Consider the following 16,491-nt stretch of genomic DNA (forward strand, 5'->3'; position numbering starts at 1 on the left):
ACAAAAAGAGAATGTGGGGGGAGAAATAAAGGAATAATGTAAAAAGAGAAATATGACTTGAAATCCTAATAGATAATGCGGTCCTGATTATACGCCGTGTTTCCTAATTTGTGTTCACTAAAATGCCGTTTACTTATTAATGATTGGTTACTGCTCCATATCCAGGCGGTGCTGGGTTGGGTTGACATAAAGATATGACAGGATGCCAGGACAGGTCACCACGGACACATAATATCAAGAATGGGTGGGTGGGGGCACCTGGGTGGCTCAGTTGTTCCAGCGACTGCCTTCAGCTCAGGTCATGATCCTGGAATCCTGGGATGGAGTCCTACACTAGGCTCCCTGCTCAGCAAGGGACCTGCTTCTCCCTCTGACCTTCCCCTCTCCTTCTCTCTCATTCTCTCTCTCTCAAATAAATAAATAAATAAAATCTTTTTTTAAAAAAGTTTGGGTAAAAAGGGAAGTGGGGCCCCAGTGACACCATGAGAAGAGATGGAAGTAACCGCTTTCGTGGAGACTCTGAGGAGTAAGATGAGGTCCAAATGATAAGTCAGGCTGTGAGGCCAGGAGGTCCATTACAGATCAGGAAGCGGAGTCTGCATTTTCCATGGTGTCTGTGTATGTGCTGTTTTGGAAGGTATGACTATTTAAGGAATTTATAGACTAGACTCTGATTTTTATTAATAGGTTTATATATAAGCATTTAAAAAAAATAAGTAATAGGGTGAAATTGTTCTAGAAATGCTGTTTGCCCTCCAGCCTCATAACAGATTTACTGAAAGTGCTGGAGTTAGCCCTCAAAACAACTTTACTTTTATCGTACTGATTGGCAGATTTTGTATTTCTGAGTTCAGGCTCTTTTAAAGAGTATGAATTTACCTTTGCGTAGTCAAGCTGAAGTAATTCTGTCAAGTAAGCCGATTTACCAGTGTGCAGATTTGGATCCATTTTTATAACTCTTTCAGTTAGCTCAAGCTACCATAACAAAATACTGTAGATTGGGTGATTTAAATATCAGAGATTTATTGCTCACAGTTCTGGAGGCAGGGAAGTCCAAAAACAAAGGCATTTACAGAGTAGACTGTGGGTTTCATTCTGAGACCTCTTGGCGTGCGAGCAGTCACCATCTCCGTGTGTACTCACGTGACCTCTCCTTTGTGCACGCATAGGGAAGGAGGAGGGGTGGGGGTGCTCTCTAGTGTTTCTTATAAGGACAGTAATCCTGTTGGATTAGAGCCCTCACTCTTATGACCTCATTTAACTTGTTTCTTTAAGAGTTTATTTATTTATTTGAGAAAGAGAGAGAGAAGCGGGTGGCAGACTCCCCACTGAGCAGGAACCCCTACATGAGGCTCAATCCTAGGACCCCTGGGATCATGACTTGAGCCGAAGGCAGATGCTTAACAGACTGAGCCACCCAGGCGCCCGTGACTTCGTTTCACTTTAATTACTTCCTTAAGTGCCTCAGTGTGCCAGGACTGGGCATTGGGGGCTGGGACTTCAACATACACATTTTGTGGGGACACAAACATTTAGTTCATAGCAATAGCAAACTGTTAAGCAGGCAGTAGTTAATAATTGAGAGCTAATACACTATTTACATTTGCAGAAGAGGTCTGAGTACATTTTACACCCTGCACAGAAATTGTCCTTTGGTCACCAGATTCAAAGTTACATGACTGTCCTTCTCTGTAACGGAGTCTGTGACAAAGCCCTTCAACCTATTTTGGTGTCAGTCTCCAAATTGTTAACATCAGACAATTGGAGAGAGGATTCCTAAGATCCCTTTCTATCAAAAAAATCTGTTAGTTTTGCTTCCAGTATGGCCAAGTAGGCTCCTGACAGACTAACCATCCTGCCTAACCCAATTATAAACCGTGTACAAAAATGAAAGACAACCACCTGAAGCCTCTGGAGAGTGAATAAAATCAGGCAGGTTCCAGGGATTCTTCAAAACTTGAAAGAAGAAACCAACATGGGATAAGTTTTTTATTTATTCCACTTTTAGGATGAGGATATAGGTACAGGGACTTCAGAGTGTCTGATATAACTATGTGCGAGAAAATACACCCACAACCAATGCAAAAATTGGCAATCTAAGCAAAGAAATAGAAATCATTTTTTAAAACTAAGTGGAAATTCAAAAAGTAGAAATTATAATATTTTTAAAAATTAGAATAGTGTTAGCCTCTGTGGGGATGGTGGTAAGAATCCTCTGGAAAGGGATCTTTCTGGGATGATGGTACTATTCTATATCTTGAAAAGATTTGGGGTTACATAGCTGTAGGCATTTGTCAAAATTCGGTAAATGTGCACTCTGATTTGTGCATTCCACTGTGGGTAGATTTTTCCACCAAAGGAAAAAATTCTGGATAGACTTCCCAATTGAAAAATCTCTAAATCAGAGAACTGCCTACAAGCTGGACAAGGAAACTCTGGTACATGACTGTGGTCTTTGAAATTCCTTCAAAAGTGATTGTTGAGTGACTGTATTCCATAATAATGAACATTCCAGGCAGAAAGAACAGTATCTGGAAAAGCATAGAGAGAAAGACAGACATGGTATGTGCTAGGAAATAGCTCAGTGGCTAGACAATGAGTGGGATTAATAGGACTTGAAGATAAAAACAAAGACTGGAGGGGCACCTGGGTGGCTTAGTGGTTTGAAGCCTCTGCCTTCGGCTCCGGTCATGGTCCCAGAGTCCTAGGATCAACCCCCAAGTCAGGCTTTCTGCTCGGCAGGGAGCCTGCTTCCCTTTCTCTCTGCCTGCCTCTCTGCCTACTTGTGATGTCTTTCTGTCAAATAAATGAATAAAATCTTAAAAAACAAAACAAAAACCTGGAGCCATATTTTAAAGTTTTTTTTTTAAATTTTTAATTTTTTAAAGATTTGTTTATTTATTTGAGGGAGGGGCAGAGGGAGAGGGAAAGAAAGAATCTCAAGCAGATTCCCTGCTGAGTACAGAGCCTGATGTGGGGCTTGATCTCATAACCTGAGCCGAAATCAAGAGCTGAACACTTAACCTACTGAGTAACCCAGGCACCCCAGCGTTGTTTTGTTTTGTTCTGTTTAAATTGGGGTTGTTCATACCACTGCTTTGAGATCTTTCCCTCTGCTCTTTTAGATTAAGTTGTGTAATTTATGTGCAATAAAATGTAAGTGTACAAGTCACTGAGTTTTGAGCATGTGTACAGTTATAGACCACCACCATGACTCCAGAACTTTATCATGTGCCCCTGTGTAATCAGTCTTCTTCATTACTTCTGGTCCCAGGCTTTCTGCCACTATAGTTTTACTTTTTCTAAAATTTCATATTAAACTATAAGTATGTAACATCTTCTACTTAATGGTATAATGCTTTTAGGATTCATCCTTGGTGTTCTGTGTCAATATTGCTGAGTGGTATCCCATTGGATTAATATTCCACAGTTTATCTAGTCACTAATTGATGGACAACTGAACTGGGGATTTTATAGAAGCTCATATGAACATTCAAGTACGTGTCCTTTTATAAATATGTGTTTTGAAAGGGTCCTAAATGTTATACTGTGGTTTGTTTAAAAAAAAAAATTTAGGTGATCATTATACTGTGGGAACTAATATTCTTTGTAGAGGAGAAAAGGCAAAGTTCAGATCACTTTTATTTGAGTTTATAACTCTTTCATTCATATTGAGTTTATCTGACTGCATGAAAGTTATTATTTGAAATATTCCCTTGCTCTACAAAGGTGTTTTTATTGCTTTTCTTTAAATCTTTTTACAACATACATATAATGAAAAGTTAAATCTTAAGAACAAATATCCAAAAGTTTTGGTTTTCTGATTTGTTCAGATTTTACGTGAAATCTTTAACAAATTTCTAGATAAACTTTTTTCTTTCTTTCTTTTCTTTTTCTTTCTTTCTTTTTTTTTTTTTTTTTTTTTACTTAAAGACAGTGTTAACAGCAAAATGCTAACTGGGAATTAGTGATACTTAGAGGTATTGTTAGAGGTATTGTTATCCTCAATACAGAAAACATCAATGATCTTGATTTTTTTTTTTTTAACGATCTTGATTTCATTTCATCTGGTCTGTGTCAATGTTTGTAAAAATTGCCTATCTGATGGTCCTCCACTATCCTGTTGTCAAAATCTACAAATAACAGTTGTGCAAATATTTGTGAGAAAGTTCCCCTGGTGAGTACAAAGACCTCAGAACAACAGTAGAATTTCAAATATGTGCAGGATTCCCTGAACCATCAGCCTTCATGGGAGTCAAATTTCTGTAGTTAGTCAACAAATACTTCTTGAGTGCCCAGTGTATATGTGTGTGAAGCACTGTTCTGAATCTGGCCACCATTCTACCAGGCCTTGGATAGTAAGCACTCAACAAATGTGAGTGGAAAAGGTGTTGAGCAAAGTTCCTGGCAGATCCACGATCTGGGCATTTAAGGAGCCAATAGCCTGCTAAGGTTGTTTGAAGGTTACCATGCTGGACAAGTTCTGAGGGAGATTTTAACTGGTTTACCAGCTTGCATGAGATTCCAAATCAGATTGAAAATGGAATACAGAGATTTAAGGCCAGCATATCCAAACCCACTTAGTGACATTTCCCTTTCTAGGGACAAAAAAAGTGTCACACCTCTGATTTAGACATGAAATAAAATAAAATGAACATTATGGTAGACAGAATTCTAAGATGTCCCTTCAGATTCCTGGCCACTGGTATATATACACACTTTGTTTTTTAAAGATTTTATTTACTTATTTGTCAGAGAAAGAGAGAGAGCGAGCACAGGCACACAGAGTGGCAGGCAGAGTCAGAGGGAGAAGCAGGGAGAAGCAGGGAGCCCGATGTGGGACTCGATCCCAGGACGCTGGGATCATGACCTGAGCCGAAGGCAGCTGCTTAACCAACTGAGCCACCGACGCGTCCCTATATACACACTTTCTACCAGTTATTCAACCAAATACTAACCTAGGAGCTGCTGTGAAGAGATGTTGCATATATATTTAGTTGACGGTAAAACAGGAAGATTATCCCAGAAGGCCTAATCACACAAGCGCTTTAAATCTGAATCTAGAAGTCAAAGACAGAAAAGTCAGATTGAAAGCATGAAAAGATGTTCCATGCTATTGCTAGCTTGGAGATGGAGGCGGGGTCACCTGGCAAGGAATGCCAGCGACGTGTAAGCCCCAACTAACATCCCACAGGAAAATGGGGACTTTAATCCTACAGCTTGAAAGGAACTGAATTCTGCCAACAACCAAAATGAATTTGGAAGCACATTTTCCCCCAGAACCTCGGGTGAAAACTCACCTCAGCTGACACCTTGATTTTAGTTTGCATACCCTCAGCAGAGAACCCAAGCATGCCATGCCCGGCTTCCAACCTGCAGGACAATGAGCTAATAAGTGGGTATTGTCTCAGGCTGCTAAGTTTGTAAGAAAACATGTACAATCATGAACATATGTTTCCTTGAAAGCTCACTTCCAAAATACATAATTTCTAGAATTCTGGTATTCTGATATGAGATACTTTTATAAGTATGTGATGGTAGTAGAGTGCTAATGACAGTCCATTGATGTACTCATGAAGTCACCTTGAAAGGTATGTTAATTTCTCTGTTGGTTTGAATCTAGCTAGCATTTTGACCTAGTTAACAAACTGCTCTTCCTGTTTTCTTAGGAAGTCTGTCTTCCTATTACTCTCAGGCAACCTGCTATTGGAGGCAAGTAGTGGTGTCTATTTTGGAATACCCAACATACTGCCATTAGTCTTAACCAGTGAATATCAAGCTTTCTTGACAGCAACTTTACCACCTCTAGTCACTAAATCTGTTTTCCTGAATGGTGTAAAAAAAAAAAAATTCCTCTTTTTTTTCCCCCTCCTAGTTGATCTATTAATTCATGTTCAGCAGCCACTAGCCTCTTAATATGTTTATTTCTCTAATAACATAAGTGCTTTAAGGAAATCCTGTTTATCTTTGTACACTAAAAGGAATTAGGACCCCCTCACACACAAACACACACATATATCACCTCTATAGACTGATTATACAGATAAAGATCTCACACTCTTGTGAGGATAGCTTCAGCAACTTTTGTGCTCAGTCATGTTAGTAGACAGAATGAAGTCCATTGTATGTCATTGATTTTAAGCAAAACCAAACTAAACCAGATCATTGCCCCAGCATTGTGTAAACACCCAGAGAAAATTGTCAGTAGAAGCCTGCATTCTCTTCCTCAGTCTGGGTCATGAGATGAGTGTTAACAGTGTTAAGAAAGAACATTTAAACTGGCTTCTCAAATATCTGGACCCCATGATCTTAACTGGAAATAAAGGACTTCCAACTGTAAAAATACTGTTTTGCATCTGTCAGGAAGAGAAACATAGAAAATGAGTATTAGCTTTTTCCATCCTGTTAAGCGGATATTAGTGTAGTATTTATTTGACCAGAAATGGTGACAACAAGATAAAGAAGACTATGAACCACCAAATAACCTCTGGAAATATTTTTACCAAGTTGTTCATTTAATATGTTACAGCTTTTTAACTTGCTCAGTGAGTGACTTCTAACTATAAAGAACTTCTATCTGTTAGCATTTCAACTTCTGAATTTGAGATGTACAAATATCGAAACATATAAAATCTTTCTACATTATATATGTCATTTGCTTTTTTTTTTCCTTTGCTTGTTTAAATGATTTATGTAACCATGTGGTAAAAACTCAAAGCCTTGGGTCTAAAATTATGTCTGTTTATGCAAGTCTAATTTCAAGGAGTGTTTAAAACAAATTCAGAAAATCTATATAGTTTTTAAGAGATTATTTCCTTAGAAATTATTTTTATATTTAAAATACTGCATTATTTGGCTATTTTTAGATTACAATCATCTCTGAGTATAATAGATTCCTTTTTCATAGTAAAATTAGCTGCTAGTTCTTTTAAAATTGGAACTGCGATTCAGACCTACAAATTAACTTGTACAATTGTAAATCTAACATAAAATGTCTCTAAAATAGACTGCTTTGTGTTCAAGCCTAAAAATTATTTTAGTTCCTTTCAAAAGAGCATTTCTCTGGGTAATAGTGCAGAAATTGAGATATGGGAGTTTTGTTTTCTGTTTTTGTTATTGTTATACAAAAAGTTAGGCAAAGGTGTTATTTGACCGTTTTGAAATATGGATCGTTGGCAGTGCACCCAGGAATTAGGGAAGCGAAAGCCTCACAGCGCTGATTAAACGCCTAGGCTGTAGCACCAGATTGCTTGGGTTCAAACTGTGACTGCTCTGTTTATTAGCAGTGTGACAATGGGCAAGCTACGTAAAGCTCTGTGCCCCTCAGTTTTCTCCTGTCAAATAAGGTCGATAATAGTAGCAATCGCAAAGGATTGTTAGGAGGACACAATGAGCTAATGTTTAGGATATGCCTGGAAGAATGCCAGGTACCTAGAAAGCTTTATGTAAACATTTACTAAATACACCATTCACTATTAGGGCAGTGATTCTTCACATCATCAGTCGAGGGTGGTAATAATCAGTTTCATGAATCACCTAATGGACAAAATGGTATTTCTCTCCTTCGATTTTTGGAACTTTCTATTAGGACTAAGATACTAAAAGAGAGATGGGCTCCACAGAGATTATATTGGAGCTGGCTAGTTACTTTTTAATGTGCTGACTATCTAACATGGACTTTATTAAAAATCAAAATAGTTAAACTGTAAATTTAAAGTACATTTTTTTTAAAAAGGTAATAAATACTCAGAACTTGGGGTGCCTGGGTGGCTCAGTGAGTTAAAGCCTCTGCCTTCAGCTCAGGTCATGATCCCAGGATGCTGGGATCGAGCCCCGCATCGGGCTCTCTGCTCAACAGGGAGCCTGCTTCCTCCCGCTCTCTCTCTCTCTCTGCCTGCCTCTCTGCCTACTTGTGATCTCTCTCTCTCTGTCAAATAAATAATAAATAAAATATTTTTTAAAATACTCAGAACTCACCTCTTCCTCATCATTTTCCTACACTGTACTATCATCTTTGTTCTTATCTAAGTCTATTAGACCTGAGAACACAATGCATTGGTGTACCACCTGGCATTGCTTCCCGACCCTGTAGCCAGTGACATCACATTAGTAGCTTGAAATCAGTCATGGTAGGAGTAATTATACTACAGAAATCAGTAAATGCTACAAATGAGCACTCTCTCCAACCCTCCCCACCCCCGCAAGAGGTGGTTGTCAAATATTTACCATCACACCACTCAACAGATGTTATCATGGTTGAAATAGAGACTATATCATTTCCTGTATTAAGAAGAGGATTGTGTAAAGATATACACCTTAGTAGAGATTTCCCCCGCGGATAATTTAAATACTTATTTTTTATATGAAGCATCCATTACTCTATATTACCTCTAGAACCATAGCTCTGAAGAATGAGCTGTTATTTTAATTACTATGACTAATAATGGTCTCCTTTTGTATATCATTGTTTAGGTTATATTATCTAATGAGAGTCTCATGATACCCCCCAGGTGAGACAACAGCTATTAATCACTACTGTATACTGTAGATGAGAAAGTTGAGACTTCATAAATTATTACTTTTCCGAGGTTCTTTGACTTGTACTTGAAGAATATTACATACAGATTTGGATTTTCTGACTGCACGTCAAGTGAAGATTGTACTGTGTGATGATTGTGATATTGTTTAGGGAAACCTTACTGTGAGTTAGAAAGGTCTCTCTTTCCCCTTCTCGGTTTTCCCTTCCCTTCCCCCACCCACTTCCCTCCTCCTCTGCTTCTCTCCCTCCCTCTCTTCCTCTCAAGATAACAGATCCTAGAAGTAAGGTGTATTTGAACCTTTATAACAATTACACTAGCAAGTGTTTTTCAAGTAAATGTGGCTCTCTTGGGATTCTGAGGTTGATGGTATCGTCTTTATCTTATGCTCAGAAGTCTCATTCTCCAGTTTCCTCCCCATCCCGCCTCCTGCCATCGTCGTCCCTGTGAACCCACCACATTTACTCTTCTGTTCTTTTGCCCACGGACAGCTGTGGTCCTCAACTCTCACCAAGAGCCTTGGCATCAACAGAGAGTGGCTCAAACTTCCCACTTCCCCAGCTGATTACATGCTGGATGGTCCTCAGTCAGACTTCCTAGCTATTTTCTCTATCCTTCAGCCTCCATTGTAGTTCTTACTTGTCTTCTCATTCAGTTTATCATCGGGGCCCCGTGTTTCAATCCTTCTCACAAATCCCTTCCGTTCACTCGGCCCTCTGTCCTGTCGCGGTATTTCACAGCACTGGAAGCCTCCACAAGCTCGATCATCCACCTTCTGCACAATATACATAAGTAACGAGCATTGGCATAGGTTAGACAACCATAATTCACTAGATTCCACTAGATCTTTTGTTGTATAATCATAGTTATTTTAAAGTCCAATATTTTATCTATCCCTGAATCTGATGTTGTTAGTAGTTTTATCTTTTGACAATGATCTCTTTTTTTTCTCCTGTGTCCTAATTTCGATTCAATGTCAGACATTGAATATACAGAACCGTGGACACTGGGGTAAATATTATTTAAGCCCAGAAGCGGGCCTGTCTCATCTCTGTCAGGACGTTAGCAAGGCAGGTGATGCAGTGGGGGAGGGTGGGGCATTCGGTCTCATTTGTAGGCAAGCTGGGTTTACTTGCGTTTCTAGAATCACAATGAATTTAGAGTCGTCCAGTGGTTGTCTGCCCTTCCCCTGTGCTTATGTAAGGTCCGGAATACTGGAGGGTTTTTCTCAGTGTCCTGCTTGGTCCTCAGCTGGAAGGCAGCAGGCTGTACACACATCACAGTGGATGTGGATGTTTAATGTTGTTCCCTTGCCCTCCGCAACAGGCAGATGGCTCTTTCTTTTTGTTCCATGCAAGGTTAGAGCTGGATGTGGGGAGTAAGGGCTGGGGAGAGGCTCTCGGTCTTCCTACTCGAGTCTCTGGTTTAGCAGACCTTGTGCCCAAGTCACAGGGTAAGGACTTTCTCAGCCTTCTGTCTCTCCTCGGTGGCAGACAACCCTACTTCCTATTTAGTGCTCAAGCGGGTTTCCTGCCTCTGTCTTTGTGGAAGTCAGATTCTTCTTTGTATCCGTGTAGGATTCTGGATTTGAAAGGTTTCCTGCCCTTGCCCCTACAGTGACTTAGTGTTCATGCAGGATGAAGAAGACATCAGGTTTCCAATGGCTCTGTGCCCCTCACTGGGACAAACAAGATTTTCCTGGAGTTTGGGCAGGGGTTGGGGGTGAGACAGTTTCTGGCCCCCAGGAACAGATGACTTATCTTCATGTCACTCAGTGTCCTGTCCAGTATGGGGAGTGTCTCCTGCCTTTCCCCAGCCACAGCCAGCTATTCCTTCATATTAGAAAGGGTTGAGGTCTCTGCAGCTCTATGCTTGCCCCCTATAGTGTAGTTGACCACCATCTTGTACTCATGCAGGACGCAGAACATGGATGGTACACCCCCTTCCCTCTCAAAACTTCGCAGGTTTTGCATGAGCTTGCACCACCCAGAGGGCTTTCTCAGGTCTCTTGCCCATCCCCAATCTTTCTCGTAAGCAAGGAGCTGTTTAGGGAGAGCAGATTCTCCTTGGGGAGGGCAGGGAGCTGAGCTCCCAGGAATACTAAAAACTATCATGCTAGCCCATAAACAGGTCTTACAAATCTGTTAACATTTTAGATGTTTCCTTCTTACCCACTTTAATGGCTTCGTTTCTTACTACACTCTGCCAAGAGAGAAGAGTTCATGTGCCACATCTTTTCTTGGAGGAGCTTCTCACCCTTTGGAATTCAGTTCACCTCAGGGTCAGCTCAGGTGAGGAACTCAGTCTCTGAGGGACTCAAAAAAATTATTATATTTTTTAGGTTGTACAGCTTTTCCCCACATATGGTGGGAGCAAAATTCTTTGCAGTTTTCCTCATCTTAATGAGAAGCAGATCTCCTGCTTCTTTTTAAAGAAACTTTCAAACAGTTTTAACATGCCCTGCAAAACCTTGCACAGTCATATTTGCTTATCTGTCCAGCCAAATCTTGTATCAACCTCCCCTCCTTCATTCACTATACTCCAGCAACAGTGATGTCTCACTTCCTCAAATGTGCCAAGTTTGTCCCATCCCCAGAGCCTTTGCACATGCTGTATGTTCAGCCTAGAGTGTTCTTTCCCATGTCTTTACCTCCTTAACTGCAGTTCCTCCAGAGGTCCTTTATCCCACACCCCCTTTCCAAATTAGTACATAAATTACTTCCTCGTTCTTTCTCACAGCCGGACAATATCCCATTATCCGGATATGTTGTCTCCAGTCAGTCCCCATTGGTGGTCATTTAGATTATTGCCAATCCTTGTTTGTTTTAATAGTTAATCTTGTACAGAAGACTTACCTGTGGGCTAGATTCCTAGAAGAATTGCGGGTTTAAATGGTACATGAGGACAGTGAAGATAGTGCTTCAGATTCTGGGCGCTGGCACCCGCCAGCCATGTAACTTGGACAAATGATTTCACTTTTCTGTGCCTCAGTTCCCTCGTCTGTAAAATGGGGATGATCGCAGTACCTCTTAGAATGGCCGTGAGGCCAAACAGAGTTGGTACATGTGTCGTACTTGGAACAGAGTCTAGCACATAACCACTGAACATATGTCAGCTGTTACTATTAGCACTTAAGATTTTACACAGATAGGGGCACCTGGGTGGCTCAGTGGGTTAAAGCCTCTGCCTTTGGCTCAGGTCATGATCCCAGAGTCCTGGGATCGAGCCCCACATCGGGCGCTCTGCTCAGCAGGGAGCCTGCTTCTTCCTCTCTCTCTGCCTGCCTCCCCACCTACTTGTGATCTCTGTCAAATAAATAAATAAAATCTTTAAAAAAAAAAAAAAAAAGAAAAAAAGAAAGATTTTACACAGATATTGACAAGTTCCTATAAATATGTTAATAATTTATACTCCCATCAGTATGGGAATGACTGTCTCTTCACACTTTCAACACAGTGTCTTATTAAACAACTTTTTAATCTTTACTAACATGATATGCATGACATCTCATAACAGTTTAATTTGTATTTGTCTCATAAGGAGTAAAGTTAAGCATATTTTCATGTGTTTAAGTGCATTTGTCTTTTCTGTGTCCTGAATGTTCAGCATGTTCCCCTGACTCCTATTCATCATTGGTCTTGTTCTTACTGATTTGTGTAGTTCTTTGTGTGTTCAGAGATTTAGTCTTTGTCTGTGCTGTAAGTTACTCTTTCACAGTATTCAAAACTTTTCTGTCATTGTACTTCTATTTTTAACGATGTCTTTGTTTATAATTATGTTTTAAGTCTCCATAGACCAAGTCCAAGTTTATTTGTTCATCATTGCATACTGAACACAAAGTAAAATACTGAACACATACTAAGTGATCGATATGTATCTGATGAATGGGTCAGATATGACAAAGAGAATCTCATTACCTAAATAGACTGGAAAATTGGAAGGAAACTAGTTTGTACGAAAACATGATGAGTTTAGTTTTGGATATGTTGAGTTTTAGGTGACAGCTAAATATGTACAATACTCTTACTTTGGCAAGATACTCATGAAGATTTTGGAGCCATCCCCATGAAGTGATTGATTGGAAACAGATGATCTCTGATGGAGAGAATGTTATGTGAGAGTCTATGGACAAATACTTCCAATCAGAAACAATTTCAAGTGATTATGGTTATAATAATAGTTTTAAGACAGACACGAAATGAAAAGGAAAAATAGAAACATTATATATTTACAAGAATAAAGCAAATGAGGAATGGAGAAAAAAATTTAATGCCTTGGAATAATAATGATTATTGAAAAGTATTTAGATCGTGTTATAATTTTACCCAAATCACTTGCTATGAAGAAATGAAATCATTTACTAATGGAAAAGGGGGTCTAGCTTAAACATACAAGCTTGTATAAATCAAAAGTGCTCTTTTTGTATAAAATAAGCTACTTAGCTTATCAGTATTGTGTTTTTCAGTTTTTAACTGGAAAGTGATTGTGTTTTCTAGTACTAAGCTATCCCTAAGAGATTATTACTATCAATTTAGTCTCCAGTTCTGTTTTTCAGATTATAGTAGCTGCATGAAAAAGAAGAAACCATTCAGTCTTCTAAAAAGAAATGCTCATTTTTTCAGAATAGAGAATTTATCCTAAAATAAGCTGTGCTGTACTATTTAACACAAAAGAATCATCTTTATGGCTACAGTCATTCATTAATCATATTGACTAAAATGAATATGGATTAGTACCTTTAATAAGTCTGTTGTGAAGTTATAGTCCTTGTTTAATAATTGTAAGAAAATAATCAGGGGATGCCTGAGTGGCTCAATTGGTTAAGTATCTGCCTTTGGTTCAGGTCATGATCCCAGGGTCCTGGGCAAGGAGCCTGCTTCTCCCTCTGCCTCTGCTGCTCCTCCTACTTGTGCTCGCTCTCTCTCTCTGACAAATGAATAAATAAAGTCCTTTAAAAAAGAAAAGAAAGAAAGAGAAAAGAATCAGGGCGGGAATTCTATTCTGATGGCAGAGAGAATGTGTGGTACTCCAATGTCCGTCTCAATTTTTAAAGGACACTGTGGATTAAAAGGTGCTAAGGTGCACGTTTTTTTCTCCTTTTTATGAAAAAAAATCTGTGATTTAAAATTTAGAAGGTTTTTGTCCAAATGATTTGTTTGCCAACCATTATTATAGCTATAATGGTTGGACAAACAAATCATTTGGACAAAAACCTTAGTCCCATTAGAATGACTTTCTCCTTAACCTTGAGCTCTCTCTTTGCCTTATTGACTGGATAGTCTTATTTCTGAGCATTTTTATCATGAAAGCAAGATTCTTCTGTACACTCATGACATTCCTCCCTGCAGGCAAGGTGGTTGTTCGTAATCAATGATCACGCAGAAAGTGTAAAACACAGAAAGTGTGAAAAAAGAAAATAAGCCTCCTTGACCAGGTGCAGCAGCAGATTATCGGGGCCCGTGTGTCCAGGCATGTGCTGCTGGAAGAGATGGAGACGGTGCCACTTGGGGGGCTTCTAAGAAGCCAGCCATTCGATTATGCTGCCTTCCCAGAAACACTCATTTTTTACTTAAAAAAGGAACATTTATTCACCAAGAGAGCAAAGAAGCTCCTAGGTAGCCTGTGTTCATCGACAAAGGATACCGTTACAGAATTTTTAGCCAAAGTCTTCTTTTATACAACTTCTGGTTAATGGACTGGAATAGATCTAAAATAAAAATGTTCTTGTTTTCCTTAATTATAAAAGCAACTTCAGAACCGTTCTCAAGGAAGATTCCTAAAGAAGGGAATGGTGACAGAGTGATGTTTTATTTCATTCAAATAGTTCGTGCATTTTTTTAAAGTTCTTTTTTTATTTTTTTTAAGATTTTATTTATTTATTTGACAGACAGAGATCACAAGTAGGCAGAGAGGCAGGCAGTGGAGGGGGGTAGGGGGGTAGGGGGAATCAGGCCCCCCGCTGAGCAGAGAGCGCGATGTAGGGCTCGATCCCAGGACCCTGGGATCATGACCTGAGCTGAAGGCAGAGGCTTTAACCCACTGAGCCACCCAGGCGCCCCTTATTTTTTTATTTGACACAGAGATCACAAGTAGGCAGAGAGGCAGGCAGAAAGAGAGAGGAGGAACCAGGCTCCCCACTGAGCAGAGAGCCCGATGTGGGGCTCCATCCCAGGACCCCAGAAACATGATCTGAGCCAAAGGCAGAGGCCTTAACCCACCGAGCCACCCAGGTGCCCCTAGTTTATGCATCTTTGCTGAGACTTAGGGGAATGGAAGTCAGTCTATGGTGGTAGCTCAGTTTCTTTCCAAAGAAGTCGACTACCTGAGTCATGGAGTCTGTTCTCTAGTGCATTAATGTAGATTACACCCATCAGTGGATTCATGACAAGCCAGGATCAAAAGACAGATCCAAAAGGTCAATTAAAATCCTTAGCAACCACGCAGGGATATAGCAGAAGGATAGAAACCATTGAAGGGGGTGGGATTATGGACATTGGGGAGGGTATGTGCTTTGGTGAGTGCTGTGAAGTGTGTAAACCTGGTGATTCACAGACCTGTACCCCTGGGGATAAAAATATATGTTTATAAAAAAAAAAAAAAGAAAGAAACCATTGTATTCTAGAGGGGTGCCTTCCATAACTGCAATATAAAAGAATGTGGCTGCTCAACATGGGCCTGTTCTCTCGATATGAGGACACAAATGTACTCATTTACAGAAATATGGCCAAATAATTTCTTGCTTACTTCAATCTGCATTTCTTTATAGCTCACTAACTACTCTCAATCCCATTAACAGAAATGAAAGCTAAGTTTAGCAAATTGTTTGGCCATTTGTGTTTAGTACACAAAATTTTTAATTAACAAAATAAAATACCACAATCCATTGTAAATCACTTTGCTAAACTTTTTGACTTCACAAGGAATTCGGTCTTGTCCGGAAGCTACTTTCAAGCCCCTGCTGATCAGGCACTCATGCACCAGTACCCTGTAGAGCTGAGCGAAAACACGTAAAGGGAGCCAATTAAGGAAATGTAGAGCCAAAATAGAGAAGCAGGGTCTGTCTTGTCCATCCTTCTGCCTTTAGGCAAAAACCATCGCCTGCACCAAAAATTTTTGCTTGAATCCTGCTGACAAAAATGCTCACCCCATGTAAATGACAAGTCATAATCCAGTTAATGCAACTAAAGCAGATTGTTAACTGTTCCAGACTTATTTATTGTGTTCTAAAGATGCTGAATCTGAAAGCTCATCTGAATTGTTTTAATTCCTCCTTTCGAGAAAATTATTTTGTACAAGAAATGTACTCAAATAATTGTAAAGATGTGGGAAGTTTGCATCCAGGAAATAAAGTTATCTTTATCATCTTATTAAGTGTATTTTTGGTTTCCCTTCACTCTAGATCTACCTTATGGGTGGGAGGAAGCTTACACAGCAGATGGAATCAAGTACTTCATCAAGTAAGTACAAGCATCTCAACCAAGTAAGCAATTTCCTTCACATCTGGAGAGAACCTGGAAGTTGCAGAATAATCAGCAAAACCAAGAAACCCTCTTGGAGGTTACAAAAATTAGTAACAAGAAATGAAGCCTCACCATTTTCATTTCATGTGATTTAAATGCTAATATCAGATATCGTTGGGTTGGGGGGAAACTGGTAATTATTTCAAGGGAAACAGCAAAAAGTTGGAACAAGATCACAATCTGAACTTAAATATTGGCTGCCTGAATTCACTTCTGGCTAAAAGTATTAATACTTATGAGAGTTAATATCTAATGAAAAAAATCGACTTTGTATTGTCTTAACACTTCTTAATATTTAATGCAGTAATACTAATAATAATCAGCATTTTTAATGCTTTACACTTTATAAAGTTCATTCATTCTGCAAATATATTTTGAGCATTTGCTCTGTGCCATGCAATGTTCCGTGCCTTGGAGATCCAGTGGTAGAATAT

The 16,491-nt window shown here is 39.5% G+C and overlaps 1 protein-coding gene across 4 annotated transcripts in view; it reads left to right on the top strand.

Annotated features, from left to right (window-relative positions):
* Positions 1-16,491, top strand: part of STXBP4 (syntaxin binding protein 4) — a 167,007-nt gene that overhangs the window by 126,265 nt on the left and 24,251 nt on the right. For all 4 annotated transcript variants that reach the window (XM_059149747.1, XM_059149750.1, XM_059149749.1 and 1 more), the window contains one exon: positions 15,937-15,994. In XM_059149747.1, the coding sequence (XP_059005730.1) occupies positions 15,937-15,994 (58 nt within the window). The remainder of the gene's footprint in view (positions 1-15,936; positions 15,995-16,491) is intronic.

The sequence above is a fragment of the Mustela lutreola genome, chromosome 15, assembly GCF_030435805.1.
Source record: "Mustela lutreola isolate mMusLut2 chromosome 15, mMusLut2.pri, whole genome shotgun sequence".
Lineage (NCBI taxonomy): Eukaryota > Metazoa > Chordata > Mammalia > Carnivora > Mustelidae > Mustela > Mustela lutreola.